At 51.8% G+C, this 14,379-nt stretch overlaps 1 protein-coding gene across 3 annotated transcripts; it reads right to left on the reverse strand.

Annotated features, from left to right (window-relative positions):
* Nucleotides 1–212: 212 nt before the first annotated feature.
* On the reverse strand, nt 213–13,155 carry TMEM61 (transmembrane protein 61). Of its 3 annotated transcripts, none has more exons than XM_019957392.2 (4): nt 12,707–13,155; nt 8,838–8,906; nt 6,015–6,199; nt 213–643 (listed from the first exon to the last, which is right to left on the reverse strand). In XM_019957392.2, the coding sequence occupies exons 1-4, from the start codon at nt 12,719–12,721 to the stop codon at nt 376–378; spliced, it is 537 nt and encodes a 178-aa protein (XP_019812951.2). In that variant the 5' UTR covers nt 12,722–13,155; the 3' UTR covers nt 213–375. The 3 variants fall into 3 exon arrangements, with proteins under 3 accessions (XP_019812951.2, XP_019812949.2, XP_019812950.2); XM_019957390.2 differs by having other exon boundaries at nt 5,850–6,199; nt 12,707–13,150; XM_019957391.2 differs by lacking the exon at nt 8,838–8,906 and having other exon boundaries at nt 5,850–6,199; nt 12,707–13,145.
* Between the last annotated feature and the right edge of the window lie 1,224 nt (nt 13,156–14,379).

The following is a 14,379-nucleotide window of genomic DNA, read 5'->3' on the forward strand; positions in this document are numbered from 1 at the left end:
CTCAATGCATTACTTTGGGCCAGTCCTGGCTCTGCCTCTAGGCCCCAGTTTCCTCATTAGCTCAAGAATATTTCCCAGCTGACAGCCAACAGTAGCGGCCACGTGAAAGCGGCATCTTGGGCATGCTGGGCCCCAGGGACTGCAGCCCCACCAATGTCACAAGGGGCCGCAGAACCACCAGCTGGGCCCAGGCAGTCCACAGAATCACGAGAGATAATAAAATGGATTTACTTTCAGCCACTTGTTACACAGCAAGAGAAAAAACAAAACAGCAGTCAGCAGTATTTGTTGACTGCCTGTGTGTACCAGGCACTGGACCAGACACTTAGAAGAAGCCCATCATTGGTCTCCAGCTTCCAGGCCTGCTAGAAGACTTTAACTTCCACCCTCTGTAATCTGAACAGGGCCCGTGAGGGAGCATGCAGCCCCAGGTGCTGTCTCTCCAGAGATGCCACCGGCAGCAAAGATGAGGCTCTCATAGCTAGGTGGAGGCAAGGGGGGCTGGGCCCCAGGCAGGGCATCCCCCGAGGCACTGCGTTCCAGGTCTTCCTCCACAGGGGACGCAGGTAGTATCAAGGGTCCCCCAGCCAGTGGGCAGCACACAGCCTCCTCGTAAGTGGGGATGGTAATCACCTTCGGGGTCCTAGAGGGACAGAAGAGAGGCTATCAACAGGGGTGGGGTAAAACCCGACGGCACACCAGGGAGAAGGGGAGGGAGGCTATGGGCTTCCCTGGGCCCTCGAACACCGCTGGAGCTTGACAGCCGCCAGCCCTTGCCCACCTCAGCTCCTTGACTCTGCTCTCCCTCCCTTGTAGTCAGTTCTCCATTCAGTTAGCTCTCCACCCGGGCTCGTCACACCCTCTGTCTCCTCAATTCTCTCTGCAGGGCAAGTCCTTCCCACCTCCCTGGGAGGTGGGAAGTCAGTTCCGACTTGTCCTTGGAGTCTCCATCCAGGCTCTTCTGACCAGGCTCTGCCCTCTAGATTCCAAGAATAGGTCACTTGCATCCCAGCCACACCAAAGCTGATGGAAATGAGGCTGATCCTCCGTCCTCTCAGGGCCCTGGAGAATCATCTGTGGGGAATCAGTGCTCCTTCCCTTCCCAGGACCTTGGGGGTAGGAATGTCACTGATCCTACGTCTGGGCTTCTTCTGCTTTGGGAAGATACTGCCACATACAGGGGCTGACAGGTGATTCTGGAGGTCCCTTCCCACCCCAAGTGTCTCTAAGGTTGATTATGAGTCACAGCGTTGGCTGGTTCAGCTCCCTGCTCAGCCACATTGTCAGTAGGAGATCATGGGTCAGTGTTAGGGAAATTAAATGAATAGTCTTGTTTAGGCTTCAGAGCCAAAGCAGAGCAGGCCTCTGACCTTGCTTCTAACCTGCCTGGACACTGCCCTGACTGTGAGTGACTGTCTGCTGTGAGTGCAAGACTTGCAGCACCATAGATAAGATGCAGGAGAAATCTTGAGATTGTTGAGCCGCTAGAGGGGGCCCTGGCCAACCAAGCCCCAGGCTTAACGACAACATTCCAAGTTTTACAAGACAAAATAAACAACATTAACACGAAGCCAGCAATGGCAACCCACTCCAGTACTCTTGCCTGGAAAATCCCATGGACTGAGGAGCCTGGTAGGCTGCAGTCCATGGGGTCACTATGAGTCGGACACGACTGAGCGACTTCACTTTCACTTTTCATTTTCATGCAATGGAGAAGGAAATGGCAACCCACTCCAGTGTTCTTGCCTGGAGAATCCCAGGGACGGGGGAGCCTGGTGGGAGGCCGTCTCTGGGACCGCACAGAGTCGGACACGACTGAAGCGACTTAGCAGCAGCAGCAACACGAAGCCAGAGCTGCAATTTGGTCACAGACTGATGATGATGTGAGTTTGCCACCATCCTGGGATTATAAATGGGAACCCCAAACTGCAGTCTTTGAAGTCTCACCCACAGAGCCGACCGCTACCTACGACCCTTTCCCAACTGGGACTCTAGATGTGCTGTAACACGAGACTTCCCAGCGCTGTTTAAGTCTGGATGTTGGTCAAAACCCAATTTGGTGATGTATTCTCTGGTCTATTTCTCTTTCTTTTAATGTTAGTATGTTGAAAATAAGTTAGACAATTCTCTAATAAATATCCGTATTACTTATTTGTATATAACGAGTGGCTTATTTTGTTAACAAATCCTGTGAACCTGAGATGAAAGTGAAAACTTTTGCAACCAGTAAGTAACTCTATTAACCTGAGTCCCAGTTTCCGCATCTGTAAACAGGGACGATACGGGCACCGACCTCACAGGACCATATGAAGATTAAATGAGGTAACATGGGGCACTTCAGCCAAGGAAGCTGATAAGGGGTCCCACCCGCCTCTGACTCACAGTGTCATTTGAAGTGAGGGCAGACAAAGAATATCACTCCTGGAGGCAGGCAAGCTAGGTTCAATTGCTATGTGACCTAGGCTATGTTCATACCCAATCTGAGCCTCTTTTTCCTCATCCGTAACATGAAGATAACAATTTCTATTTTATAGATTCAGGGAAAGGGAAAATGCTTTGACAACTCAGGAAAATGTGGGTGATTAGGCTTCCAGAAGCCCACATCTCCTGCCATGCTCACCTCCTAGCCATGCCCCAGCCACTCCCTACTTCTCCAAGCCTGGGAGACACGAGGCAGGCTTTGGGTACCCCTGGCACTGCTTCAGCAGGCAACAGCTGGCAGGGCAGGGCACAGCTGCCAGGTGAGACCAGCCCACAGCAGGAAGTTTGCTTAGAGGGCAGAGGTGCAGTAGCCCTCACACCATCTCACCTAGCCAGCTGGGCCCACCCAGCCCCAGGTCACCACAGTCATGGTCCCGAAAGCCAGAAACTTGGGAAACATGAAGCCTGAGGCAGGGGGACCACATCGCACACTTGAGGTGCAGACCCATTCATGGCGTTTTCTGGATGTGGCTCCCTGCAGCTGGGAGGGGCAGGGCGGTCCCCGTGCTCAGGAAGCTTCGCTGAGCCTGGTGGCGACAGGAGATCCGAGCCTAGCACCAGCCTCTCCACCATTCAGCTGAGTCAGACAAACAGTAGGGAAAGGGGAAAGGGGCCAGGGGTGAAGCACTATTTGCCCTCCACTCAAGCTCTCTAATCTCATTTCACATTCGTGACGAGCCTGGTCAGTCATCGCACAGGTAAGCTAGGGCCACACATCAACTAAGCGGCCAAGCCCCGGCCCACGCCAACCGTCACACCTCCCCTACCCGACCCCTGATCTCTCCATACCTCAGCTTTCTCATCTGTAAAATGGACCTGACACTGCCTTTTAAGCAGCGAAGCTTAAATCAGTGGGCATGAAAGGACATCATCAAATGAAAGCAAACGAAGAGGACTGAGTGTTGCAGTAAATACACCTCCCCATCTATCACCTCATTTGAGCCTAACGGCAATCCCAGAGAAAATTCCAGGATTGACGGGAAAAACCAGATACGGCTCAGAGAGTCTAAGTCAAGAACACACAGCTTAGGAAAGAGTGGACACTGACAGCCTTATGTCCTACTAGACCCGTGCTTTTTTCTGCTGTTCTCACTGTGGTTGGGAGTGGGGAATCCCAGAGGCCTCCCACCCAGGCACTTCATCTAGGGCTCACATTTCATATGGGAGCCCCTGAGAGTAGGGGTTTTGTCTATTTTGTCCACTGCTTCATTGTAAGTGCCCTGCAGAATTAGGTACTCAGTAAATGTTGGTGAAATGCATGAAAGAATAAGCAGATGAATAAATGAGGACACTGAGCCCCCAAGAGGGAAATGGGCCCACCAAGTCATCAGCCTAGATGGCCTTTGTCTCTAACCTGGAGTTACCCACAGAGAACAAGGTGCCTGGAGGCAGGGACAACTAAGTGACCTTCCCATGGGGCCCAGATGCTGGGCTTTCAGTAGGAGGGCCAGGATGGCTCAGCCCCAGGGACAAAAAAGAACCATTAGCAGAAGCAGCCTCACCAACATGAAGCCATCCCAGCTCTGAGTCTAAGACATGGTCTCTGAGCTTGATGGACCATGAGTACCCTGCAATGGGTGAGTTCCTCCCTGGCTCAGCTGGGAAATAAGGCTGAGTTCCCCCACCTGACATGCAGCTGTGGCCCGGACCCTGTTGGGTCAACACGACTGTGTGTATTGACAACATCCACTCTCTGTGCTCAGGTCAGGCTGGGCGGGGAAGGACAGGTATCCTGAGGCATGATCTGGTTCCAACCAATAACTCACTGAGTGACCAGATAGGTCACTGGTCTCTCTGAGACCCAGGTTTCTCATCTGAGAAGTGAAGAGGCCCCAAGGTCCTGCCCTTCCCTCTAAAGTCAAACCAAGGCCTGACCACTGGACTAAGGGACTTCCATTGAACACTCTATTGTCTGTGACCTCAGGGAGTCCCAGGCCAGTAGCAGGGACTAATCTGTTACCTTCTTTAACTCAGGACGCATTTACCTCTCTAACTCAGGGAATAAGAGTGCCCAGGGTCCCGGGCCAACTCACGGATATCTGGTTTAGCCCTTAGTGCATGCAAATCCAGTGCTTACAGAGTAGTGTAGGGGAACGAACACACACCTCACAGCCCGCAGGCTCTGCCGCTTTCTAGCTGTATAACCCTCACCCTCTTTTTCTGTAAATAGTACTTCTTACCTTGCAGGTGGGCTGGACTGGGGAAGGTACATGCAGGCCCCTGACATATGCAGGCACAGCAGACGCTTGTTGAAAGAGTAAGTGCATAATAAGAGCATGTAAGATACACGCATTCTCAACAGGGCAAAAACTGGTTCTGGGAATCTTGCTGATACTGTGTTTATGTATAAAGCACAGATATACATGCAGACCAAATATACAGTATATCTGTGGTATTAACGTTCCATGAGGGAGGATTAAGGGAAAAAGGCCTAAACAGTCTCCTGGGAGGGAGTGATTTAGAAAAACATGAGAAATATTATGTAAATGTAAGATTTTTTCCTCCATTGCCTACCTCATCCCTGGGCTTTTGCACACTCCTCTGCCTGCTTAAGACACCCCTCTCCACCTTATCCACTTGAGGAAAAGTTGACATTTGTTGTACATCTATCATGTGCCAGGCTCTAGGCTGAGTTCTTCATTTACATCATCTCAGGTAAGTACTATGAGCGGACTCATTGGAAAAGACCCTGATGCTGGGAAAGACAGAGGGCAGGAGGAGAAGGGGGAGCCAGAGGATAAGGTGTTTGGATGGCATGGCATCACTGACTCAATGGACACGAGTTTGAAAAATCTCCAGGAGACAGTGAGAGACAGGGAAGCCTGGTGTGCTGCAGTCCATGGGGTCGCAAAGAGCCAGACAGGACTTAGCGACTCAACAACATGCAACTGCCATACAGGCATTTGCTACATTTGTCATTCTTATGACTCCTGTTTCGTTTCTGATGAGATGTTGAGGTTCAGTGGAGTTGCATAATCTCCTGAAGTCCCATAGCTAGTTAGTGACAGAACCAGGAGAGGATCCCTATGGGTCTGACTCCTGTGGGTAAGTTCTTAACCCCTACACTACTCTGCCCAATACCATGCTAATCTCTACTGCCACTTCCTCCAGGAAGCCTTCCTGGATTTTTCCATGTCCCACAGGACCACGTCTGCCCTCTTTCACAGCTTTAACTACTCTGATTTGTCAAAGCCTGCCTCTGTCAAGGGACTTAAAACACTTTCAGGAGTGCTGATCAGCCTCCAGGACCCCAAAGCATAGGTAAAGCCTAGACCAGAGGAGAAACCCCATGGGAGTTTGCTGAGTAAATGCCTGATGGTGTGACCGGGCCCTGCCTGTGGCCCCCACTCCCTGCAGCTGCACCTGACCTGCAGCTCTCCTTCTCTGAGGACTCCACAGTGAGGTAGTACAGGTCCCTGGAGAGGTGGTATGGGTCCCATCGAGGCAGCTTCTGGGTGCTGGCCTTGACTGACCACAGCAGGCCGAAGAGCAGCAGCAGGCCACCTGCGCCACAGCAGAAGAAGCTGACCGACCTGAGCAGGGCACCGGGGGCCCCAGGCTCAGGGCATCCAGTGGGTGGGGCCGACTGGCCAGGCGGGGGGCCTGCATCTCCTTCACTCCACCAGGCGAAGCAGAGAGTCCCAGCCACTAGGACCACCGTGCCGCTGACCATCATGCAGTAGCGCAGGGTGGAGGCCACACGGGCCCTGTCACAAGTCTGGACAGAAAAGGAGAGAAAAGAAGAAACAAGCCCTGTGAGAGGCCTGCTGGGTACCAGATGTGGGTTTAGTCCTGCCTGAGATCACTGAGCAGTCTCAGAGGGGTCATTTGACTCCTCTGTGCCTCTGCTTCCTCATCTGTGGAATGGAGGTGAGGCTCCCAGCCCTCCAGGGCTGCTCTGAAGGCCATAGATCATGTGTCCCAAGGCCCTGGCACCACACCTGGGACCTGGCAGGACTCAGTAAGTACGGCTGTTTCCTGCCCAGCCTTCCCCCAGGACTCAGAGGCCTCATCTGCTTGGTGGTACGAGATTCCTCTCTGTGTCTCCTGCAGGCTGGGAGGGAGAAGAGTGAACCCTGTGGGGTCCGCCAGGCCTGCCAGGAGAGGGGCTTGCTGCTTATGCGTTGTCTCACTTCACCCAGGTCACAATCTCGAAAGGGTGATGCTCTTATCTCCATTTGATAGGCTTCCCTGGTGGCTAAGTTGATAAAGAATTTGCCTGCAATGCAGGAGACCTGGGTTCAATCCCTGGGTTGGGAAGATTCCCTGGAGAAGGAAATGGCAACCCATTCCAGTATTCTTGCCTGGGAAATTCCATGGACAGAGGAGCCGGGTGGGCTACAGTCCATGGAGTTTCAAAAGAATCGGACGTGACTTAGTGACTAAACAACAACTACAACAAATCTCCATCTGACCGAGGAAGACACTGAAACCCAGGGCAGGTACCGGCGCCAGTGGGGAAAGGGCATTGAGAAGCCTGGAGCTGAGATTCACAACACAAAACAAAATTTCATGCAAAAAGATGGTTTTTGTGAGCTTATTTTTAATGGTCATAATTTGGAAAGAGCCTAAATGTCCAACTATAGGGAAAGGGTGAATAAAGCATGGCATAAAATCTAGATGGTATATTCCATGACTGATTTAAAAAAAAAAAAAAATCAAGCTCAGCACAGATATTTAACAACAGGGGGAAATTCTTATGATATCTGACTTTTTCCAACTTAGGTGCCAAATTAAGCACACAGTATTATCTCAGTGAGGAAAAACAAAATGCCCAGGGGGTGGAAAAAAAACACTTGGGAGGAACCCTGGCTCCAGATTATACAGACGGGAAGGGATTTCTCCAAAACCAACATCCAGGTCATTGTACACACTGTTCCCTCTCCCTGGTAACTTGCTATCATCAATGTCCTCTCCACGCTCAGCTTGACTCTCACCCAAGAAGCCTTCAAATGGGACACTTTAAACTCAGAGTTCCCTGGGCCTTCATTGACCAAACTGTTATCTGTCTGTTTGACTTCTCTTTGTGTCTTGTCCTCACCAGACAGCAAGTTCCCTGAGGGCAGGGTCTGTATCAGCCTTGTTTACAGCTCTATCCCCCAGTGCTTAACACATAGTAGCTGCTCCATAAACAGGTGTTAAAGAAATTCTCCTAAATGAGAAACAGTGTTGCTGAATAAACCTTGTTGGGTGAAATGCCCCTCTCCTAGCTGGGAGGGATTGGGAGAGGGGAGGGAATACAGGACGCCAGCTGCTGCAGCACCCAGCCTTGGAGTCTGGTTTTGGTCCCTACTCTGCAGCTCACCAGCCATGTCCTGGGATAAGCCTCCCAACTGCGCCTGACCTGTCTCCTCATCTATACAGAGTCCCCCTCTCCTCTTCCACAGGTTGAGCCAGGGAAGGAGAGGGCCAGGGACTCGTAGACCTCAGGAAGACTAATGGTCAGCCTTCCAAATGGGGCTTGCCCAGCCTAACAGGGTACAACTGCACAACGCCCTGCTGTGCAGTCATTCAGAGACACAGTCCTCAGGGAGCTGAAAGTGAACTCACTCAGTCGTGTCCGACTCTTAGCGACCCCGCCCACCAGGCTCCTCCATCCATGGGATTCTCCAGGCAAGAGTACTGGAGTGGGTTGCCATTTCCTTCTCCAGGGGATCTTCCTGACCCAGAGATCGAACCCAGGTCTCCCACATTGCAGGCAGACGCTCTAACCTCTGAGCCACCAGGAAAGCGCACTCAGGGAGCTGAAGAGCATGGCAAAGTGTTCAAGATCTAGTAGGTGAGACTTTAGATTTCAAAAGGGCATATTTCCAGATGTGTTTAAAAACGTGTGTATGCATATATACAGAATCTAGAAAAATGGTACTGAAGAATTTATTTACAGGGCAACAATGGAGAAACAGACATAAGACAATAGACTTATGGACATGGGGAGAGGGGAGGAGAGGATGAGATGTATGGAAAGAGTGACACGGAAACTTACATTACCATGTGTAAAATAGATAGCCAACAGGAATTTGCTGTATGGCTCAGGAAACTCAAACAGGGGCTCTGTATCAACCCAGAGCGGTGGGATGGGGAAGGAGATGGGAGGGAGTTTCAAAAGGGAGGGGATATATGTATACCTATGGCTGATTCATGTTGAGGTTTGACAGAAAACAGCAAAATTCTGTAAAGCAATTATCTTTCAATTAAAAAATAAATTTTTTTAAATAGTGTGTATGTGTTTGTATGTACACATGTGAGCGAGAAAGATAAAATGTATACATGAAATGAGGTGCTCGAGGAGTGGACCCCAATCTTTATGAGCCTCCAGGCCACCAGAAGCATGTAGAAACAAGCCATTTGTAAATTACCTTTGGTTCTCTTCCTGTGAATCTGTCAGTGGGGCAAGTGCCTCCTGTCTCCGGCTCAAGGCATTTTCTCTGGGGGAGAAAAAGAACCTCACTACACTCTCTCCAAAGACAGCAAGGAGAGGCTGTCAGAAGGAAAAGCTGGAAGAAAAAAAAAACCCAGCAAATCGGTAACAGTAACCCCTCACCTATATATTGACACTTGACAGTCCCCCTTCACACCTGGCATCTCATCTGACCACGACTGAGGCAGATGGTCGGGCAGGGAAAGAAATTCTTGTTTTGCAAATGACTAGACTGAGTCCACCCTTATGGCAGATGACACCACCCTTATGGCAGAAAGCGAAGAAGAACTAAAGAACCTCTTAATGAAAGTGAAAGAGGAGAGTGAAAAGGTTGGCTTAAAACTCAACATTCAGAAAACTAAGATTATGGCATCTGGTCTCATCACTTCATGGCAAATAGATGGGGAAACAATGGAAACAGTGATAGACTATTTTGGGGGCTTCAAATTCACTGCAGATGGTGACTGCAGCCATGAAATTAAAAGACTCTTGCTCCTTGGAAGAAAAGTTATGACCAACCTGGACAGCTTATTAAAAAACAGAGACACTACTTTGCCAACAAAGGTCCATCTAGTCAAAGCTATGATTTTTCCAGTGGTCATGTATGGATGTGAGAGTTGGACTAAAAGAAAGCTAAGCACTGAAGAATTGATGCTTTTGAACCATGGTGTTGGAAAAGACTCTTGAGAGTCCCTTGGACAGCAAGGAGATCCAACCAGTCCATCCTAAGAAAATCAGTCCTGAATATTCATCGGAAGGACTGATGCTGAAGCTGAAACTCTAATACTTTGGCCACCTGATGTGAAGAACTGACTCATTTGAAAAGACCCCGAGGCTGGGAAAGATTGAAGGCAGGAGGAGAAGGGGATGACAGAGGATGAGATGGTTGGATGGCATCACCGACTCAATGGACATGAGTTTGAACAACCTCCAGGAGTTGGTGATGGACAGGGAGGCCTGGCATGCTTCAGTCCATGGGGTCGCAAAGAGTCAGACACAACTGAGCAACTGAACTGAACTGAGACTGAGTCCAGGAAGGTGAGAGACTTTACCAAAGCAGCATACAGCTTGTGTGTCAACCCTTGCATTGTAAGGTAACTTATGATGCTTTTAAATTTCTATAAAAGCAATAGTTCCTCATTGTGGAGGAGAGGAGAAAATCACCTAAGAGAATAAAAATGCAAATATCATTAATGCTGCCCACCAGAGATGAGCATGATCCACAGTGGATGCTTCCTTTTGGGTCCTCCTCCCTTGGCCTGCATACCTGATGATAGTGGCAGCACATGTGTACTGGGCATTTACAGGGGCTGGGAACCACACCCAGCAATTTACAGGTGTCCCCCATCTTAATCCTTGCAACAGCACTAGGTCCCAAAGACACTGGAGCTGCAAGGGTGACAGCTTGTGAGGTCAATGCCAAATCTGAACCAGGTCTACTCTGACTCCCTGGTGGCTCAGATGGTAAAGAATCTGGTAAAGAAGACTGCAATGCAGGATACCCAGGTTTGATCCCTGGGCTGGGATGATCCCTTGGAGAAGGGAATGGCTGCTCACTCCAGTATTCTTGCCTGGAGAATTCCATGGACAGAGGAGCCTGGTTGGCTACAATCCATGGGGTTGCAAAGAGTCAGACACAACTAAGCTACTAACACACACACACACTGCTGCTGCTGCTAAGTCGCTTCAGTCGTGTCCGACTCTGTGCGATCCCATAGACGGCAGCCCACCAGGCTCCCTCGTCCCTGGGATTCTCCAGGCAAGAACACTGGAGTGGGTTGCCATTTCCTTCTCCAATGCATGAAAGTGAAAAGTGAAAGTGAAGTCACTCAGTCGTGTCCGAATCCTAGCGACCTGACCTCATGGACTGCAGTCTACCAGGCTCCTAAGTCCATGGGATTTTCCAGGCAAGAGTACTGGAGTGGGGTGCCATTGCCTTCTCCACACACACACACACACACACACACACACACACACAAGTCTAACTCAAATACCTGTGAGTGCACAGCTAGATAGATCTGTATTTTTCAGTATATAAAGTTGAGACCATGCTGTGAATAGAAGCATTTGTAAGTCTTTAGCTCAGGCAGTTCCCACTTTCTAAAACACCCTGCCCTTCATCCTGACTCGAATGCTTCCAGACCTCAGAGAAGTCCCTGGATCACCCCTAGCATGGTCTCACTGGATGCCGTGTCATCTCCTTCTGTGTGAGTCACCCTCTCTCCATGTGGATTCCCCCGCTCCATGGGCAGGCAGAGCACACAATGACCTGCCACCCCTGGGCGGTGGAAGCTGTCAGTGTCTGCTGGATGAAGGACAGACTGCCCTGTTGTGCAGTAGTTTTATTTTTACAGATCGGGGCTCTGATGGATTATCAGCAGGATGTGCTCACCCAAGATTCCCCTGGTCCATTTCAGAGAGGTGGTCTTCAGGCAGTTTACTCACCCTTCACAGGAGTGTACCCTGGACCCTGATCGAGGGGAGGAAGGAAGGGCTCCCTGCCCTGGAGGGCATGACCCCAGTCCAGCCCCAGAGAAGTGTCTTTCCCAATCCAGCACTCAGGCTGCCAGGCTGGCCCCCTCCTTCCAGCTCCCTCCTATTCCAATCCATGCACCCAAGTTCTTGCCACCTGGGGTCCTGTACACCTGCTGCTCCCTCCACCTGGAGAGCCCTCTGTCCCCATTCAGGGCCCTCATTTCACAACCCCCTTTGAGACCCATGCCAAACACCACATCCTCGCAGAAGCCTTTCTGCTGCTACCACCCACACCTCCCACCAGCTAGAGTTATCACTCCCTCTGTCAGTTCAGTCGCTTAGCTGTGTCCAACTCTTTGTGACCTCATGGACTGCAGCATGCCAGGCTTCCTTGTCCATCACCAACTCCCAAAGCTTGCTCAAACGCATGTCTGTCGAGTTGGTGATGCCATCCAACCATCTCATCCTCTGTCATCCCCTTCTCGTCCCGCCTTCAATCTTTCCCAACCTCAGGGTCTTTTCCAATGCGTCAGTTCTTCAAATCAGGTGGCCAAAGTATTGGAGTTTCAGCTTCAGCATCAATCCTTCCAATGAATATTCAGGACTGATTTCCTTTAGGATGGACTGGTTGGATCTCCTGGCAGTCCAAGGGACTCTCAAGAGTCTTCTCCAACACCACAGTTCAAAAGCATCAATTCTTCGGCGCTCAGCTTTCTTTATGGTGCAACTCTCACATCCATACATGACTATTGGAAAAACCATAGTTTTGACTAGACGGACCTTTGTAGGTAAAGTAATGTCCCTTTGACTATAGCCACTCTGTTTGCTCTGTGATCTTGATCAGGGTGCTCAACATCTCTGAGCTCAAATTACTGCCTCCTGGGGAGGAGCAAGTTGTGAAGATGAAATGGGAGGCTGGCAAGTAGTGACACAGCTGGACAGAGGAGGAACCCTGGCTCTGGCACTGGGTAAGTTGCCTAGATTCTCCATGCCTCAGTTTCCTCCTTTGTGAAATGGGCACAATAATATCCCACTGTGCCCGCTACCAACAAGAGAACTTTAGGTGCCAGTTTTCTGTAAAGAACTAAACCATCTGAACAAGAAGGGTTCTGAACTATCTTCACCATAACCCTGGGGCAAACTGAGGCTCCAAGCGCCACCCAGCGAGTTACAACACAATTAGGAGGAGACTTGGGTGTCCAAACTCTGCGCACTAAACCACTGAGGTCAAGGTGAAGGGAAGGGGACCAGGCAGGGTTGGCTTAGGAGGAGCCGAGCTGCTCCTGAAGACGGGAGGCGGGGCGGGGGGAGGTTAAGGAAGTTTATACCCACCTTGGGCGCAGTCATCGCGCCGTAGGGTCAGGCGTAGTCCTGGCGCGAGGAGCCCGACGAATCCACCGGTGGCTGTCGAGCCCGAGGTCAGCGCGAACCTGGGAAAGACGGTCCCTCCGGCCTGCTGGGGGCGCGTAGCGGTAGGGGCGGCCCCGGCGACGGTCCTCCAGCCCTGCTCTCCACGTCCCCGCAGAAACGCTAACGTCCGGCTGCGGGTCTAGTCCAAGGGTCCCGTCCCGGTCCCGGTGGGAGCGGTGCCAAGGCCCCTTCACCGCGCAGGGGTTCGGCCACCGGGTGGGGGCTTTGAGGGGCGCACGGAGTCCTGCTTGGCTGTCGACTACGGTGATGACCAGCCCCGCCCCCGCCCCGGGCTTGGCAGACCGCTGCGGGGAACCTGCGCTTGGGCTCCGGGACGCGGCCCGCCCCACCTCTCATCGGATCCGCGTCCTCGCGGCCGGCAGCCGGACGGGCGGAGACTCCCGGGTGGAGAGGCTCCGGGTGGCTCCAGGTGCCGCGCCCGACCTTAAAGGAACAGCGAGACGGCTGGCTGGGGATGAGGTTTCCCAGGGCGAAGGGGGTGAGGGGAGCGGCAAGACCCCTCTTAACCGCTACCTCCCTGAACTGTCGGCAATCCGCGGTCCTCGGGGGCCATCCCGCCACTACTGTCCCACGAAGCGGGCTTGGGAACGGGACACGAAACTCCTCCAAGAGCTATTGCGTTCAGTCTGAAAGGGCTGTGGCATCCTGAGCAAGCCACAGGTCTTTCGAACACTGACATCCCCAGGAGATAAGCGTTCTCAGAAATAACTGCCTGCCTTTAAGCGCTTCCCCAGCCTCTACAGGAATCAAGTCACTGCCCCAGCCGGTGAGAGGCCAGGAGAGCGCAGTTGGAGAACAAGGCATCCCACCTACTGTGGGACCTAACTTCTCTTAACTTATCCACTCCTGCATCAAAGGAGGGCTATGACCCCACCCCACGGGTCTTCAGGTCACCCTTTCACAGGTGCAGGCTGGAGGCACGTATTGTGGACAAGTGATTCAGGAGCCTGGAGGAAGGGTCAGCATGGGTGAAGCCTGTGTGTAAAACCTTCTGCTGGGGACTCCTGAGTTTTGGCGGGAGGGAACGGGGCGGAGCCTCCAGGCTGAAGGAGCAGCATGTGCAGAGGGTGGGCCAAGTCATAGGCAGGTTAGACCTCAACAAGTTCACCTGGGTCAGAGGGAGGCAGTTCTGGACTAACTGGGGTCTGGGTTTTGTTTGTGTCTTTTCCGGCTGTTCCATTGAGCCAGGGGGCTGGTCAGATTCCCTTCAGCCGTGGCCTAGGACTGCCCACGGAGCTGATGGAAACCAACTCCCTTTCCAGCCCAGGCACACAGGAGGCTAGAGCAGCCTGCCCAGTGGAGATCTGAAGCTCGGAGACGGGAAACCACTGTCTCAGAGTCACAGAGCAGGTCAGCGGCAGGGTCCAGGCCCCTAATTCTTAAACTCTTTGTCTCCAAGGAAGTATGCCACCTGAGAGCGTTAGCGTTCTCTGCGCACTGACTCCTCTGTCTGATGAGGTCCTTTTACATGTTATTTCATTTTCACGGTGTGTGTGGTCTGTGTAAGTGTTCCCATTTTACAGACAGAACGCTGAGGCTCAGAGACGGGTAAAGGCCTGTGCAAGTCTAAAGAG

This window comes from Bos indicus, chromosome 3, assembly GCF_029378745.1.
Source record: "Bos indicus isolate NIAB-ARS_2022 breed Sahiwal x Tharparkar chromosome 3, NIAB-ARS_B.indTharparkar_mat_pri_1.0, whole genome shotgun sequence".
In the NCBI taxonomy this organism is placed as follows: Eukaryota; Metazoa; Chordata; class Mammalia; order Artiodactyla; family Bovidae; genus Bos; species Bos indicus.

Bases quoted from the DNA above. Each gene is read 5' to 3' on its own strand.
- TMEM61 (XM_019957390.2), bottom strand. The intron at 6,200-8,837 runs GTAATTTACAAA...TTTTCTGTCCAG, and splicing joins TCACAGGAAGAGAACCAAAG to ACTTGTGACAGGGCCCGTGT. The intron at 644-5,849 runs GTCAGGTGCAGC...CTGTCCCTCTAG, and splicing joins TCAGAGAAGGAGAGCTGCAG to GACCCCGAAGGTGATTACCA.